At 41.2% G+C, this 18,359-nt stretch overlaps 1 protein-coding gene across 1 annotated transcript in view; it reads left to right on the top strand.

Annotated features, from left to right (window-relative positions):
• The window catches only part of cep126 (centrosomal protein 126), a 180,710-nt gene that overhangs the window by 37,361 nt on the left and 124,990 nt on the right, over positions 1–18,359 (top strand). The window contains exons 3-5 of the mRNA XM_041198710.1: positions 3,766–3,917; positions 11,127–11,238; positions 16,375–16,582. Coding sequence (XP_041054644.1) covers positions 3,766–3,917; positions 11,127–11,238; positions 16,375–16,582 — 472 coding nt within the window. The remainder of the gene's footprint in view (positions 1–3,765; positions 3,918–11,126; positions 11,239–16,374; positions 16,583–18,359) is intronic.

An 18,359-nucleotide genomic window follows, 5' to 3' on the forward strand; every position in this document is an offset into this window, starting at 1 on the left:
CCATGCTGGGACCAGTGTACTCGCAAGCCGCATAACTAGGGAAGTAGAGAGGGTTTTTAAACTAAATAGTGGGGGCAAGGGATTAGATTTGGGAAGATGTGGTAAATCAAAGAGTACAGACAAGGCAATAGAGAAAGGTATTAATATGGGAAATGATAAGCAAACCTAAGAGTACATCAGCGGGTAAGACTATAAGTTACAAAAATAACAAAAGAACAAACCTAAAGGCTCTGTAACTGAACTTGTTAGCATTCATAACTGAACTTGTTAGCATTCATAACAAAACAGATGAACTGAAAGTACAAGTAGAAATAAATAAGAATGATCTGATCGTCATTACAGAGACATAGCTGCAGCATGATATTGAAGGGTACATGACATTTAGGAAGGACACAAAGCTAGGAAAAGGTGAGGGGTAGCTCTGTTAATTACTTACTTATGGTATTAACACATTAGAGAGGGATGACCTCAGTTCAGGGAACCAGGACGTAGAAGCTGTTTAGATAGAGATGAGAAATGATAAAGGCAAGAAGTCACTTGTCGGAATGGTTACAGCTCTCCTAACAGTAACCTCACGGTTGGGCAGAGTATAAGGGAAGAAATAATGGGAGTGTGTCAGAAAGGTACAACAATAATAATGGGAGATTTTAACCTACATATAGACTTGAAAAATCAGTTGGGCTAAGGTAGCCCAGTTGAGGATTTCATAGAATGTTTTCAGGATAGTTTCTTAGAACATCACTTTCTGGAGCAAATTAGAAAGCAGTCTATACTGGACTTTGTATTGTACAATGAGACAGGACTAATTAATGATCTCAGAGTGAAGGTGGCTCTAGGTAGCATCAATCATAATGAGATTGAATTTTATATTCAGTTTGAGGAAGAGAAGGGTGGGTCCAAGACTAATATTTTAATCTTAAATAAGGGCAATAATGTGGGCATGAAAGTAGCGCTAGCTAATGTGAACTGGCAAATGAGGTTAAGGGATAGGTCAATAGAGATGCAGTGGCAGACATATAAAGAGATATTTCAGAATACATGGAATAAATACATTCCAACAAGGAAGAAAAATTCCAAGAGATGGACCCACCATCTGTTGTTAACCAAACAAAAGTTAATGCTGGTATCAAACTTAAAGAAAAAGCATATAATTGTGCAAAGATGGCAGCTCAGAAGATTGGACAGAATATAAAGAACAGCAAAGAATGACAGAAAGATTAATAAGGATGGAAAAAATTAGAGTACAAGAGAATGCTAGCTAGAAATATAAAGATGGATAGTAAGATTTTCTATAGATAATTAAATAAGAAAAAAATTAATAAAGTGAGTGTTGGTCCAATAGAAAATGAGCCTGGAGAATTAATAATGGAAAATAAGAAAATGACAAATGAACTGAACCGGTATTTTGCATTGGTCTTCACTACAGAGTGTACAAGTAACATCACAGAAATAGCTGTAAATCAGGAAATGGAAGGGAAGGAGGAATTTAGGAAAATTACAATTGCCAGGGATGTGATATTGAGCAAATTGTTGGAGCTACAGATTGACAAGTCCCTGGGACCTGATAGACTTCATCCTAGGGTCTTAAAAGAAATGGCTGGTGAGATAGTTGATGTGTTGGTATTAATTTTCCAAACTTCCCTATATTTGGGGAAGGTTCCATTAGATGGCAAAATAGCGAATGTAACCCCATTATTTAAAAAGGGAGGGAGACAGAAAGCAGGAAATGACATGCCAGTTAGCTTAACATTTGTCATAGGGAAAATGTTAGAAGCTACTATTAAAGATCTTATGGCAGAGCACTTAGAAAAATTCAAGACAGTCAGCAGAGTCAACACGATTTTGTGAAAGGGAAATCATGTTTAACCAATTTATTCCAGTTCTTTGAAGGGGTAACATGTGTTGTGGATAAAGGGGAACTGGTGGATGTACTGTACTTAGATTTCCAGAAGGCATTTGATAAGGTGCCATATCAAAGGTTATAGTGGAAAATAAAATCTCATGTATTAGGGGGCAACATATTGGCATGGATAGAAGATGGGCTAGCTAATAGGAAGCAGAGAGTAGGCATAAATGGGTCTTTTATTGGTTGGCAGGATGTAATGAGTGGTGTGCAACAGGGATCAGTGCTGGGCCCTCCACTTTCTATAATTTATATAAATGACTTGAATGAAGGGATTGAAGATATGGTTGCCAAATTTGCTGATGACACAAATATAGGTAGGAAAGTAAGTTGTGAAGAGGACATAAGGAGGCTACAAAGGGACAAAGATAGGTTAAGTGAGTGGGTAAAGATCTGGCAAATGGAGTATAATGTGGGCAAATGTGAAATTGTCCATTTTGGCAAGGAAGAATGTAAAAGAAGCTTATTATCTAAATGGTGGGAGGTTGCAGAGCTCTGATATCCAAAGGGATCTGGGTGTCCTAATGCATTGAATCACAAAAGGCTAATGTGCAGGTTCAGCAAGCAATTAGCAAAGCTAATAGAATGTTATTGTTTATTGCAAGGGGAATTGGATACAGAAGTAGGGAGGTTATGCTTCAATTGTACAGGACACTGGTGAGACCACATCTGGAGTACTTCATACAGTACTGGTCTTCATCTTTAAGGAAGAATGTAAATGAAGCAGCAAGGAGAAGGTTAACTAGACTAATACCGGGAATGGGTGGGTTGTCTTAAGAAGAAATGTTGGACAGGCTGGAGATGGACAGACAGGAGTGAGATGCTTCAAAGAGAGGCTAAAAAAATTAGGCTTTTTCCACTGAAATAAAGACTGTTAGGAGAGGTTCTAATAAGAGTTTACAAAATTGTGAAACATTTTGAGAGGGTAGCTGAAGAAAACTGTTTCCATGGAATGGCAAATCAGTAACAATGGAGGACCTTGATTTGCATATTTAATCAGCCATACTCTTGAAACAAGTGAGTTTGCTGCTCATCATTTACAGGTCCACCTGAAATTGCGTCAGGTGGATTTTGGGCAATCATGGTTTGCCCAAATTTTAAACTGCCAACCACCCAGGTGACTAACAGGTATAAATCATTCTTGTAGATTTATTCCTTTCTATCTTGACTCTGAACAATAGTGTACACAATTTGTTTTTATGAAATATGTTGGAGCAGAAATTGCTGTCATCAATTCATTTTGAACCAGTTAATACACCTGCAAAGTAGAGTAAAATGAATTTAGTTCAAGCATATTAAGGATGTACAAAATTACAAATGGTAATTTATATTCTTCTTTAGTTTATCTTTTGAAAAACAAGGACATTTTGAAGTTTACTTTGAGCTTCTATATGGTACTAAAATTTACTTGGCTCATCATGGCATGTTGCTTGTAATATAGCTCTAGTTGTGAAGAAAAGTAAATGGTGAAAAACTATTTCCATTGGTTGGTGGAATTCCTTCCTAAGTGCTTTAAAATATCTATGAGGAATGATTTTACAAGGCTATGGGTAAGCCACGTTATGACATACAATAATTTGATTCTGATAACTCCAACATGTTTGCTATGTCGGATAATGCTGTGTGTGCTTTGATTTTGGTTTTATATTTTTTTACTGTTGCATGCTAGGTACATTGAATTGGTGACTGAGCTGCTGTAAATTAGATGAAGCAACTTGTTGAACTTTGACCTGAAGAATTACATCAATTCTAGATTGTGTGGTTTACTTTTTGCTGGGACTTATTATGATACTGAAATAAAAGTTTGGAAGATCTCTATAAATCATTGCTACGCCATCCATACCGAATTTTGTGTTGCTTAGAGTCCTTGAGGAGAAACGCAGAGAAGATGAAGAAAAAGAACAAAGGTTTCGGGAGGAGGTGCTTCAAGAAAGAAAGCTGAAGCAACAGGATGCAACTGAGAGATTTCAGCGAGCTCATCTCCCACCTTCACAGCGCAGGCAAAACAAAATCGGTTGGAATTAAACTTTATTAACTAAACCTTATGACTAGGGCAGTGGAGTTGTGAATCTCTAGTCTTTTCTATTCATCTGTATAATATTTAGATTCATAGTAAGTTTAAGTGATGTAGAAGATACTTACTTATTAACTGTTCAGGGGACAGCGTTTCAGGGACACAGCATATCGGCAGACAAATTGCCAAGGCAGAACATGCATAGGTTTTCAACGCCATTGCTATGTTAGTCTGCTTAAATTTGAAATAAGAGCCACAACGGACTGTAGAACAGGAATTCCCATCTGTGATATGCAGCAGTTGGAATTACCTCACCTTGATATCGCTTGGGTAGCAATGATTCTGAGGTGAGATGAGATTAAATCTGCAAATTCAAGAAAAGGAAACGAATGATGAGGGTGGGAACAAAATCTGGAAGCAGTTCTTTTTATAGGTGGAAAGAGAGAGAAAGAAAAAAAGCTGGGTGTAGTACTTTGGGTTTAGAATCATAGAATGGTAATAGCACAGAGCAAAAGCAAGTCAGCTAGTCCTACTTTCCAGTCCTTGCCTGTAGCCCTGCAAATTTTTACCTCTTCAAGTGCTTGCCCAATTCCCTTTTAAAAGCCATGGTTGAATCTACTTCCACCACACTTTCAGAGAGTCCATTCCAGATCCTAACCACTTGCTGTGTAAAAACAAAAAATGTTTTTCCTCATGTCACCGTTGTCCTTTCTGTCATTCACCTTGTATAGATGTCCTCTGGTCCTTGGCCCTTCTGCTAATTGGAACAATTTTTTCTATTTACTCTGTCTAGGCTGCTCGTGATTTTGGACATCTCCATCAAATCTCCTCTCCATCTTCTCTTTTCTAAGGAGAACAACTCCAGCTTCTCCAATCTTATGCTTGTAATTGAAGACCCTCATCCCTGAAAACATTCTAGTAAATCTTTTCTGCCTCTTTTTCTTTATTCTTTCATGAGTGTGAGCATCTCTAGCAAGGCCAGCATTTACTGCTCATCCCTCATCACCCTTGAGAAGATGGTAGTGAGCTGTCTTCTTGAACCACTGCAGCCCATCTTATGGAGGTACATTTACTGTGCAGACTTCTAGAGAATATAGAATCTCTACAAAGATGCTCACACTCATGAAAGAATAAAGCAAAAGAGGCAGAAAAGATTTACTAGAATGTCTTCAGGGATGAGGGTCTACTGGAAAGGAGTTCTAGGATTTTGATCCAGTGATCAAAAAGGAACAGCAATATAGTTCCAAGTCAGGATAGTGTGTGGGCTTCACATCCTAAAGAGTGGTGCCCTGAATTGGACACAATACTCCAGTTGAGGCCAAACTCCTGTTTTATCAAGGCTCATCATGACTTTCTTGCTTCTGTACTCTATGCCTCTATTTATAAATTCCATGATCTTGTTTGCCTTCTTAATTGCTTTAGCAACTTACTTTGCCACCTTCAAAGATTTGTACACATATACCCCCAGATTTCTCTGCTCCTGCAGTTCCTTTAGAATTGCACCCATTGTTTTATATTGCCTCTCCTCGTTCATACCAAAATGTATTACTTCACACTTCCCTGCATTAAATTTAATCTTCCACATGTCATTCAACCGGTGATCTATATTCTCTAGAAGTCTACTATCCTCTTCATAGTTAAGGAGAAAGAAACTTGCCAGCATTAACTGAGTGGGTTGACACCAGTTTAAACTGTGTGGAAAGGATGAGTGGCAACTTGAATCAGAAAGGAGCTGGTGGAAGAAAGAGTAGTTGCGTAAACTGGGTTGGGTTAGAAGAATATATTTAATTACAACTCCAGTATAAATTTTTCCCTAGACTCATTGATCTCCATTTTTCAACATTGAATTTCATTTACCACCTCTTAGTCAAACTTTGACTGTTTGCACTTCTCTTCCCTCAGATACCCTAGAATACCTGAGAACGAGTGACATCATTTCATGTTTTTCATTTTGACTTCTGCTTCAAACTACATCTTACGGTTTAATGCTGTAAGGTGGTGTTCTTTCACCAAAACTGACTTTCGTTATGAGAAAAGCACTATTCCTGGCCATTTCCTTTGCAAATACATTAAAAGTTGCCCATTTTTGAACAAAGAATCACCTTATCATCCTTGACTGTGTTGGATTCATTTGGGACAATGGTGACGATTGTCTTATTCAGTAATGATGTCAGTGTCCTTTTGTAACTTGTATGTATTAATTCTTAGGCTTGTGTGAGAGTAAAGTGCCAACTATAATGCTTAAAAGGGCACTGGATGGTTTTAACCCAGCAGGTGGAGCCATAGTAACAAAATTGTATCTTCAGCCACATTGCATAGAATTACATAGAAATTGGACGAGGTCTTTTGGCACAATGGGAGCGTTTCTGCCTCTGAGCCAGAAGCTTTGGGATCAAGTCCTAACCAAGAAGGAAGGTGTGTTAAACGGGACAAGTATTAATCTGCAAATTCTTCCAATATACTCCAATGGCAGGTGATAAGAGGAGAAGAGATTCCTGGTCAGCCATGTGATGGAAAGAAAATTGCAGCCTGTACCATCACTGTCCATAGCTCCAGACCACAACATGCATGTAAAAGTGCATGTTCCCACAGCAACTTGGTCTTCTTGAGTGCTGTAGTACAGCACTACTGCACGGAAATATTCAGCTCAATGAATTGGTATTTATCTACCACACAAATTGTGCTTCTTCTGTTTCCACATTGCTTTTTTTCCCTTTTTGTTCAACCTATTTAACCTATTCTTAAACATTAAAATGACCTTGCTTCAATCACTAACTTTTATAGCTTATTTCTTTCATGTCCTATCTTTAATCTTATATTTATGTCTTCTTGATCGAGACTTCAATTGCTGTAAATAGTGTGTGTGTAGCTATTCTGCCCAAGCTAATTTTAAATACCTACATCAAACCACTCCGCCAACTCCTGCATGATGCCACCACCAAACACATCTTCCTTTCACCCCCCCCCCCCGGTGGCATTCCGTAGGGATCGTTTCCTCCGGGACACCCTGGTCCACTCCTCCATCACCCCCTACTCCTCAACCCCCACCTACGGCACCTCCCCATACATAGGCAAAAGATGCAACACCTGCCCCTTCACTTCCTCTCTCCTCACCGTCCAAGGGCCCAAACACTCCTTTCAAGTGAAGCAGCATTTCACTTGCATTTCCCCCAACTTAGTCGACTGCATTCGTTGCTCCCAGTGTGGTCTCCTCTACATTGGAGAGACCAAACGCAAACTGGGCGACCGCTTTGCAGAACACGTGTGGTCTGTCCACAAGAATGACCCAAACCTCCCTGTCGCTTGCCATTTTAACACTCCAACCTGCTCTCTTGCCCACATGTCTGTCCTTGGCTTGCTGCATTGTTCCAGTGAAGCTCAATGTAACCTGGAGGAACAGCACCTCATCTTCCGACTAGGCACTTTACAGCCTTCCGGACTGAATATTGAATGCAACAACTTTAGATCTTGAACTCCCTCCTCTATTCCCACCCCCCTTCCGTTTCTTCCCCCTCTTGTTTTTTCCAATAATTTATATAGATTTTTCTTTTCCCACCTATTTCCATTATTTTTAAATCTATACCTTTTATGCCCTGTTAGTCTTATTCCACCCCACCCCCATTAGAGCTGTACCTTGTGTGTCCTGCAATCCATTCTTAATTAGCAAATTCGTTTAGATAACATCACCACCTTCAACACCTCTTTGTTCTTTTGTCTGTGACATCTTTTGATTATTTGCTCCTATCACTGCTTGCTTGTCCCTACAACCACAGCCCCCCCACTTCTTTCCCTCCACCCCCCCCCCCCCAACCTTAAACCAGCTTATATTTCACCCCCTCCTAATTTTACTCAGTTCTGTTGAAGGGTCATGAGGAATCGAAACGTCAACTTTTTTCTTCTCCGCCGATGCTGCCAGACCTGCTGAGTTTTTCCAGGTAATTCTGTTTTTGTTTTGGATTTCCAGCGTCCGCAGTTTTTAGTTTTTTGTTTTCACTCCATTATCCTGTCTGTTCTAGAAGAATTGTCTTAGAGTCTTTCTTTGTATTTGTATTTGCTCAAACCAGGCAGTGTATTGGTGAATTTTTGCTGTGCCCTCTGTGTCTTAACATCTTTCCTACATATTGGAGCCGATAATTGCACATGGTGTTTCAGTTGTGGCTTTGGGCAAGTTCTATACAGATTCACTGTTATTTTTCAACTTTTATTCGAAATGCCCTTTCTATTAAGCTTAATATTCCATTGGCTTTCTCTATGGCCCTAAGTATAAGCTGCTGTATTTAAGGTCTTGTGAAGTTGAACTTTCAAGCCTTTCTGCTCTTCAGTATCAGCAAATTTTCTCCCATTCAAAGTATATTTTTTTCCAAACTTGTTTTTTTTTCATTCTCCTTTCATGGGATGTGGGTATCGCTGGCAAGCATTTGCTACCTATCCCTAATTGCCCTTGAGAAGGTGGTGCTGAGCAGCTTTCATGAACTGCTGCAGTCCATTTGGACTAGACACACCCAGAGTGCCATTAGAAAAGTCAGTTCCATTTACTAATGTTAAGTGCATCTGCCACTTTTTTTGCCTTTTTTACAATAATCTGCATTTATATAGCGCCTCTTAAATTAATTAAGCATCCCAAAGTGCTTCACAGGAGTATTATCCAACAATATCTGGACAGCTTCCATTTGGTGCACAAAAATAATTTACAATGCCACATATTTTAGTATCATCTGCAAATTTGGAAAGCACTCCTAGTCCTATATCCAAATCATTGATGTATACAATAAACAGAAGCAATCCCAAAACACACTGCTGTGTGACACTGCAACTCATTTCTAATCACATTTAGAAGCTGCCCTTAACCCGCTTTCTTTCTTGCTAACCAGTTTTTAATCCAAATTGCTATCCATTCCTATTTTATACCTTTAAATTTTCTCCAATAATCTCTTGGATAGTATCTTGTAGGGGCTTTCTGAAAGTCCATGTTCACTGCACTTACCCCCATATGTCAAATCAACCATTTCCTCAAAGAGGTCTGTCAGGTTAGTCAAGCACAATCTTTCTTTCTGAATCTTTTCTGGTGAAAAAAAATCTGTAATATTTCTTAGTAACTGAAATTCCTAACGTCCAACATAAGGTTTTAAATGAAGCTAAGAAAATACACATTTCAAATTGCATTACTAAATTGATCAGTGGAGCTGTTTTGTGTTGGTTAAAATCTTGTAGTAATGCAGACTTTAGCCTATCCCAAAAGTGTGGGCTTGCACTTGAAAGAGAGCAGTTACTTTGTAAGCTGAAGGCAGATCCTATTTCCAGTATGCACAATTTCCCAGGATGCATTTGAGTTAGTAAAATAATGAAGTGCTTCGCCCTCGGGCTCCAACAATTTCAGTCGTGGGATTCGAAAAAATATTTGAAGATGGCAAGAGATTAAATTTTCAAACAATTATTCAAATTCAATTTAAATAATGTGCTTTTTCAAACAACAGTGCTTCAGTGAGAGAAAGAAAATCATTACACAGTGCTGATTATACACCTGTAGTAGTATTTCTGTTTGACGTGCAGACACTCTAAACTCAAATATTGTGTTAATATGAGGAAGTGCAGAGTGTCATCACAATTCTATCTTTGTTTTAAATAAATAAACGCTTCTAATTTTCATCTGTTTTTTGTTGATATGAAATGTAAAGATTTTAATTTACAGAAACCTGTGAGATAGAGAAATAGAGAGACATGCACAGAAACAAATCGCAACATTAAATTTAATATTTTCAGAGATCTCTTAAAAATTACAAACCATGTTGCCAGACCTGGGGTGCCCTCAATGCCCACCCCAACCAATGCTGCCTGTAAATGCCTCCCCCTTCCCTCACTGCTGATGGGTAACATGATTCCACCCCCCAGCTCTTGAAATCCCAGGTTCCTCTTCCACAATGATGCTGGAGCATAGGGCACCTGTCACATACTGCCAAACTCCAGAACTCCACTCCAGTTTTTCCAAAGCCCAGACCCAGCTCCCAGTGCCATGAAAGTCCATATAGAGCAGAATTTTGCCATCGGTGTGCAGGGGGCGGGGCTCACTCACCGACGCGTAAAGTGACACAGGATGACGTCAGGGGGGATCCCCCAATGTCATCCTGGCCCCATTTAATTTTTCAGGAAGGCGGGGGCGCAGCCAAATCAGCTGTGTGCCCGCCGACCTGTCAATGGCCAATTGAGGCCATTTAAACAATTAAAGGACCTGCCCATCCAACCTTAAGGCTGGCAGGCAGGCCAGGAGCCCCGGCGGCAAATATAAAAAACATGCAATCTCATCCAATGGCGGGATGAGGTTTCATGCAGGGTTTTAAAAAGTTTAATAAAGTTTTACTGTAATTTATGAACATGTTCCATCTCATGTGACATTGTCACATGAGGGGGACATGTTAAGGTTTTTTTTTCTATTTTTTATCTTTTTAAAAGTGTAAGCGATCTCCCTGAGGCAGCACTTTGCCTCAGGGAGATGTGTGCTCTTTCGTGCGCATGCACGAAAGAGCGCACTCACTTTTGGGGAATCCGCCCCCCCGCCTGCACAGGAAGCCCATAGCACTTCCCGCTGGATGTCACGTTGGGTGGGCCTTAACTGGCCCGCCCACATAAAATGACGGCAGGGCCCGCTTCTCTGGCGGGGATCGGCTCCCCACCCGCCGGAGATGGGTTGGGTCCGCCCGCCCGACAGGCAGAAAATTCTGCCCATAGTCTCCTCTGTTACAAAGGCATGGAGCCAACTCCTGTAATACCACAGTTCAGATTTGCCCACAGTGCTACCAAAGCACAGTATCCTCTCCCACATAGCCAAGTCCCATTGTCACATCCAGTACTGTTAAATATGAGGTATCAAGCTCCATCTGTATATCTTGCATTCTGTCTTGCTGTAAATTTGCAGTGTTAAAACTGTTGAGATAATAATGGAATGCATATAAGTAAAGAAATACCTGCTTAAAGTAGAGTTCAAGAGTTTACAGTTTTCACAAAATAATAATGAAGAGTTGTGGAATTCAATCCTCAAATCAGTAAAAATCCAAGAAAACTATATAACAAAAATTACATTTCACTTAGTCACTTTAAAACCTGACACCCTATTATTAAGCAACACGTCTCCGATTCACCATAATCATGACTAATAATTATATTTATGAAGCCTAAATTAATGTCTAATGATTCAATTTTTTCTGATTTGTTCAGTCCGTAGAAAACAGACCACTCAATTAGAGGAAGCTCTTGAACAGATTCAGCGTTCACCTTGTGTGTTAGCATCTCCATCATCTGCTGTTGCCAGAGGCATAGTCAATGAAGGGTAAGATGATGAGTGTTCCCTATTGCATTGAATGTATCTTCCAAATTTTTTAAATGTCAAAAGGTGTAAATTATATAAATGCAGGACTGGTAGATGTATGGCAGAGTCCCGTCCAAAGCATTTGGTGGCACAAAAACCAACAAATATAGATGGTTATATTGTTTTATTTTGTGAAGCTTAATGATTCCTACCCAACTTTTCATTTTTAAGAATATAAATTAAAGGTAAAATTAGTGTTCAATACTTGTCAATTACATTTGCAGATATTTTAATATAAGTAGAACCATAGTTACATCACAAAAATAGGCTATTTAGGAAAATATCTGTGCCAGTTTTTTTTCCTCTCTGAGCCACCTTGTATAATCCCACACTTTTGCTTGCTCCTCTTAGCCTTTACTTTTTGTTTTTTCAAGGCTAGGATTTTCCATTCGTTGGGGGGCCTTGACGGGAGTGGGCGGGGGCGGTCGGGAACACAGCTGCTGCCCGTGATCAGCTCCACACCTCCAATTAAGGCCCGCCTAGGATAATACACGAGCAGTAGCGCTGAGCGCTAGATGTGTGGGCGGGGGAAGGAGGGACAGTTGGGTCCAGCACGGAGCTGCCTCAGGGAGATTGAAGCACTTTTTAAAAAAGTAAATAAATACAATAAAAATTTAATGGAACATGTGGGACATGTTTTTCTTTTTCAGGAAAGGTTTTTATATAATCATTATTAGCTTTAGGAAACCCCATTCCGCTCGTGGATTAGGTTTCCTAAAAAACGTAAAGGCTTAGGTTGGACAGGCAGTGTAAATTTGGAGTTAATTAGTGAGTTAATGGCCTTAATAGCTTTTTCAATTATCGGCGGGCGCGCAGCCGACTCTGGCGCATGCTCACCGAAGGAAATATTGCAAGACATGCGATGACGTCGGGACACACGTCTGACGTCATCATGCATCATTTTACTTTCCGGTGTGTCAGGCCTGCCCCCGCATGCCGCTTGGAAAATACTGCCTTTTTTAATTCCCCTTTTTAAAAAAATGGGCTTTGATTGCGCAATGACTAGCGGCAGAGAGTTTTATGTTCCAACTACCTCCTAGATAAAGACAAAGAAGTAGATTTTCACTTGCATCACCGGGCAGAAACCAAGAAGTAGCACTCTTAAAATGATGGGAACAAGTATTTAGTCCTGTTCAAACTCCTGAGCTGGCCAGTACCAAATTCAGAATTGCCTGCTATTTGGGGCTGGGGGGGGGGGGGGGGGGGGGGGGGGGGGGTGGGGGGGGTGGGTGGTGGTCAGAGCACTTGCCTGAGCCATGACTCCTATTCATTCATAAAAAATTAGGTTGTTATTCAGGACCATGCGGGACAGAGTGTGCACAATCCGCACAGTATTAGCTGGTGGTCCATCTGAAAAAGAGCTTAGTAGGCAACTTGTAATTTATCATAAAACAAAAACAGAAACAGAAATACCTGGAAAAACTCAGCAAGTCTGGCAGCATCGGCGGAGAAGAGTACAGTTGACGTTTCGAGTCCTCATGACCCTTCAACAGAACTAAGTAGAAATAGGAGAGGGGTGAAATATAAGCTGGTTTGGGGGGTGGGGTAGGGGGTGGCAGCAGTGAGAAGGGGGGGTGGTTGTTGGGACAAGCAAGCAGGGGTAGGAGGATATAACCAAAAGATGTCACAGACAAAAGAACAAAGAGGTGTTAAAGGTGGTGATATTATCTAAAAGAATGTGCTAATTAAGATTGGAGAGCAGGATGAGCAAGGTACAGATGGCTCTTGTGAGGTGGGGTGAAATAAGACTAAAAGGGCATAAAAGGTATAGATAAATGATGGGTGGAATACATTTAAAAATAATGGAAATATGTGGGAAAAGAAAAATCTATATAAATTATTGGAAAAACAAAAAGGAGGGGGAAGAAATGGAAAGGGGGTGGGGATGGAGGAGGAAGTTCAAGATCTAAAATTGTTGAACTCAGTGTTCAGTCCGGAAGGCTGTAAAGTGCCTAGTCGGAAGATGAGGTGCTGTTCCTCCAGTTTGTGTTGAGCTTCACTGGAATAATGCAGCAAGCCAAGGACAGACATGTGGGCAAGAGAGCAGGGTGGAGTGTTGAAATGGCAAGCGACAGGGAGGTCTGAGTGATGCTTGGGGACAGACCGAAGGTGTACTGCAAAGTGATCACGCAGTCTGCATTTGGTCTCTCCAATGTAGAGGAAATCACATTGGGAGCAACGAATGCAGTAGACTAAGTTGAGGGAAGTGCAAGTGAAATGCTGCTTCACTTGAAAGGAGTGTTTGGGCCCTTGGACAGTGAGAAGAGAGGAAGTGAAGGGGCAGGTGTTGCATATCTTGCATTCGCATGGGGAGGTGCCGTGGGAGAGGGTTGAGGAGTAGGGGGTAATAGAGGAGTGGACCAGTGTGTCACAGAGGGAATGACCCCTACAGAGTGCCGCCAGGGGGCGGTGAAGGGAAGATGTGTTTGGTGGTGGCATCATGCTGGAGTTGGCAGAAATGGCGGAGGATGATCCTTTGAATGGAGGCTGGTGGGGTGATAAGTGAGGACAAGGGGGACCCTATCATGTTTCTGGGAGGGAGAAGATGGTGTGAGGGCAGATGCGCAGGAGATAGGCCGGACACGGTTGAGGGCCCTGTCAATCACCATGGGTAGAAAACCTCGGTTAAGGAAGAAGGAGTACATGTCAGAGGAACTGTTTTTGAAGGTAGCATCATCAGAACAGATGCGACGGAGGCGAAGGAACTGAGAGAATGAGATGGAGTCCTTACAGGAAGCGGGGTGTGAGAAGCTGTAGTTGAGGTAGCTATGGGAGTCGGTAGGCTTGAAATGGATATTGGTGGACAGTCTATTACCAGAAATTGAGACAGAGAGGTCAAGGAAGGGAAGGGAAGTGTCAGAGATGGACCATGTGAAAATGATGGAGGGGTGGAGATTGGATGCCAAATTAATAAATTTTTCCAGGCATTTATCATTGTGGAGGTAGGAGGCGCAGGAGAGCTTTTCGGGGCTCCACAAACACAACATGAGCTGCTGCTACACCGGGTTTATACCTTCCGGCCCAGTGATGGCCGAGAGCTGGTGAGCTTTTCTGGGGCAATTGTTTTACGTCAGAAGCCTGATAAGACCTGTTTTTCAAAATGAACAAGACCTCCTTTTGAAACGATCAGACAGCCTGTAACAGCTCCATCAATCGTGCTGCTCAAAACCTGCCCACAGCCAAAATCAACTCCAATTATTTTTGCCTCTGTTTATGATCATATTAAATTTGTTGCAACTAGTTACTATCTACCTGAGCAGTGGAAATTATCTTTGCTATGTTGTCATTCTTGGAATTTTTAAAAGTATATTTACTGTGTTATGTTGTAGAATAAGTTCCTGCTGTTCCTGTATTACATTCCTAGGGCAGGATTTTGCTTATGGCGTGTGGGCTCGGTGGGGGCAGTTAGGAAGCCGACTGCCACCCGCGATTGGCTCCACACCGCGATTTCACGCTGGCGAGCAAATTACGGTCCACCCTGTGTGGATCACGAGCGGCAGCGCTCAACGTTGCCTGTGTGAGTGGAGGAGGGGAGGGAGAGCCAGGCCTAGCGTGCAGTTCACACATGCGTGCGAAAGAGAGTTTCAATCTCCCTGAGGCACAGAGCTTTCTCAGGGAGATTGAAGGTCTGTGTAAACAGAAGTGAAGAGAATAAAAATGTAATAAAACATGTCCCCTCTTGTGACTCTATCACATGAGCTGGAACATGTTTCTAATTCAAAAATAAAGGGTAGAACTTTGCCCTTGGTGGACGTGTGGGCCCCACCGGCTCAGCAGCGGGTGGACAGATGACCTCCGCCACCAAAACGGGGCCCGCTGCCATTTTGAGAGGGCGAACCAATTAAGGCTTGCCCAGTGGCCTGCCCGACAGGAAGCGCTATGCACTTCCTGTGAGGGGGGGCGGGGGAGGGAATCCCCAGCTGTCAAAGCGTGCTCTTTCATGCATGCGTGCGAAAGAGCGCACATCTCCCTGAGATTAAGTGCTGTCTCAGGGAGATTAGTGAGAGTCCAAAAATACTTTAAAAATAGAAAAATTAAAAAATTATTAACATGTCCCCCTCAGGTAACAATGTCACACAAAATGTGACATGTTAATAAATATCACATAAAATGTATTAAAGTTTTTAAAAATGGACATGAAACCTCATCCCTCCAGCGGATGAGGTTTCATGTATTATCAGAAGCCCGCCGGGGCTCCTGGCCTGCCCGCCAGCCTTAAGGTTGAATGGGCAGGGTCTTTAATTATCTTAATTACTCTGTCAATGGCTTCAATTAGCTGATTTCGCTGTCTGCCCGCTTTCCTAAAAGTTTAAAGGAACCGAGATGATGTCGGGGGTTCCTCCCGACATCATCCCGCGTCATTTTCCTGTCAGCGAGTGGGATGATGGGAAAATTCAGGTCAAAGCCTTTATTTAATGTTTATTTGCTTTAGGAAATGTCATCCTTCTCGTGGATGAGGTTTCCTAAAAAATGTAAAGGCTGCTTGGCCTTTTCACCTGCCTGCCAACCGTTAGGTTGAATTTAATTAGTTTATTAATGGTCTTAATAGGCCTTTTAATTATTGGTGGGTGCGCTGCTGACTCTGGCGCTCACCCACTGAATGAAATATTGCGTGACTGAAAGATGACATTGGGATGCACGCCCGACATCATCGCATGTCATTTTACATTCAGGCATGTCAGGCGAGTGCTCGCACGCCGAGCGTAATATTCTGCCCCTAAACTACGAGTTGATCTCACATTGTGGAGCTTTAGCGGAACTAGTGTAGTCTTCAGTTGAAGTAGGTTTAACGGGTGCAGTATAATTTGATCAGGCTATGCAGATGGAAATTCAATCCTTGTTTTAAAATTATAAATTCTGGCTCCAAATATCTGCATTTGTTTTGACAAGTTTGGAATGTGTCACAATAAAATTTAGAGGGTTGTACTTTGTTTTTGCTTGTATCCATTTCCACTAATGTTTTGCCCATAGAATTCTTTACCCGTATATGTTTAACTGAAATTTTGACTATAATAGCATGGAAATGGCAGCTCCATCACATAGTGTAGAAAGAATCTGTGAATATTTTACATAATTTCTTTGGAATTGCATTCTTAGGACCACTGATTCATTTCTAAACCTGTCAACTCATGGAGAGATTAGAAATGGTTCGCGCTTTCAGAAACAGCTGTCAGCAGCTAAAGCTTATGCCAAGCTTATGCATGAGAAGAGTGGGGCAAATCTGAAAAACAGCCGGTTACGCTTTCAGCAGGAGTTGGAGGAGACACAACGTCTTCTGGGAGAGCAGCAATTGAATAGTTTACAGGTACTATAGAAGTTACAATAACCTTTGTAATGTTTGTTGATGAGCTTTCTTTCGTAAGCTTTCTTACATGCATAAAAAATGAGGAAAACTAAAATTATCCTTCAGAATAAATGCTATTTTATATAAGCAGAACAAAATAGTTAAGCTTTTGTTTAATATGCATTTTAATAATTTTTTGATTTTTTTATATGTAATATAAAAAGGATTTAGATTTTAACAACAATTAGACATTGTCCATGTACATAACTTGATATGGAGAAAGAAATAGCTGTGGCATTCACCATAAGTTATGATCAAGTGGTCGTGGAAAAGGGAATACCGTAAAGCTGGAAATAAATCATGGGAATGTAAGGAACAAACCGAATGCCTTTATTTGAATGCTAGAAGCATTCAGAAGAAAACGCTGATAACAATGTTGTAGGGGCTATAGGAACATTATTCGCTGCAATAAATGAGAGTCAGATCCTCACAAAGGAGTATAAGAGATAATGTGAAGCCTGGAGTAGTTGTATCTGTCAGGAAAATTTGGCCTATAAATAAATTTGAGTTAATATTTCAATTATTAATGCCGCATTCTATTCAGCCTCTCCCTCTGCCCAGTCCCAGGCTCAGTCCCACCCCTGATCTGGTACCTGGCTGTCTTCTTAATGTGTCATCTGGTGTCAACCGTCCCTTGATTCAAGAATGACACCTACCCGGGGTTAGGAATTTCTGCCATGGGTCTTCTAGTGACTGAGCAGGCCGATTTTTGACTTGCAGATCTTTGAGCACTTGAGGTAGTGGGATCCAGAATGCAGGATTTACTTCATTTTCTTAGGAACATAGGGACATACACAACGATTGCGCTTCCATAGCCCTCAGGTAGAGAATTCCAAAGATTCACCATCCTAAGAGAAGAAATTCCTCCTCACCTCATTCTTAAATGATGTACCCCTTATTCTGAGATTATGTCCCATGGTTTTAGACACACCAGCCAGGGGAAACTTCTTATCACGCCCTGTGAGAATTTTGTAAATTTCAATGAGGTCACCCCTCATTCTCCAAGTCTCTAAGGAATACAGACTCAGTCTTCTCAATCTCCCCTCATAAGACCATCCCACCATCCCAGGGATTAATCTGGTGAACCTCTGTGGCACACCCTCTATGACAAGTTTTTCTATCCTTAGATAAGGGGACCACAATGGTACATAATACTCCATGTGAAGTCTCACCAAGGCTCTATAAATCTTTGCTCCTATACTCAAATCCCCTTCCGATGAAGATCAACATACCATTTACCTTCCTAATTGTTTGCTGCACGTGCATGCTAGCTTTTAGTGACTCATGAACAAGGACACACCCTTTGGACACCCACACTTCCCAACCTCTTACCATTTAAGAAATATTCTGCCTTTCTGTTTTTTCTACCAAAGTGAATAACTTCACACTTATTTACATTATATTCCATCCGCCATGTTCTAGCCCATTCACTTAGCCTGTCCAAGTCCTCTTGAAGCCTCCTTGCATCCTCCTCACAACTTATTTTCCCACCCAGTTTGGTGTCATCAGCAAATTTGGAAATATTATAATTGGCCCACACACCCAAATCATTTACATAGATTGTGAATAGCTGTGGACCTAGTACGGATCTATGCGGTACCCCATTAGCAATAGCATACCATCTTGATAAATATTTTTTTATTTATCCATTTACGAGATGTGGGCTTCAGTGGCTAGGCTAGCATTTATTGCCCATCCCATGATCCATTTATTCCTACTGTCTGCTTTCTGCCTGTTA

The sequence above is a fragment of the Carcharodon carcharias genome, chromosome 11 (genome assembly GCF_017639515.1).
Source record: "Carcharodon carcharias isolate sCarCar2 chromosome 11, sCarCar2.pri, whole genome shotgun sequence".
Classification (NCBI taxonomy): Eukaryota; Metazoa; Chordata; class Chondrichthyes; order Lamniformes; family Lamnidae; genus Carcharodon; species Carcharodon carcharias.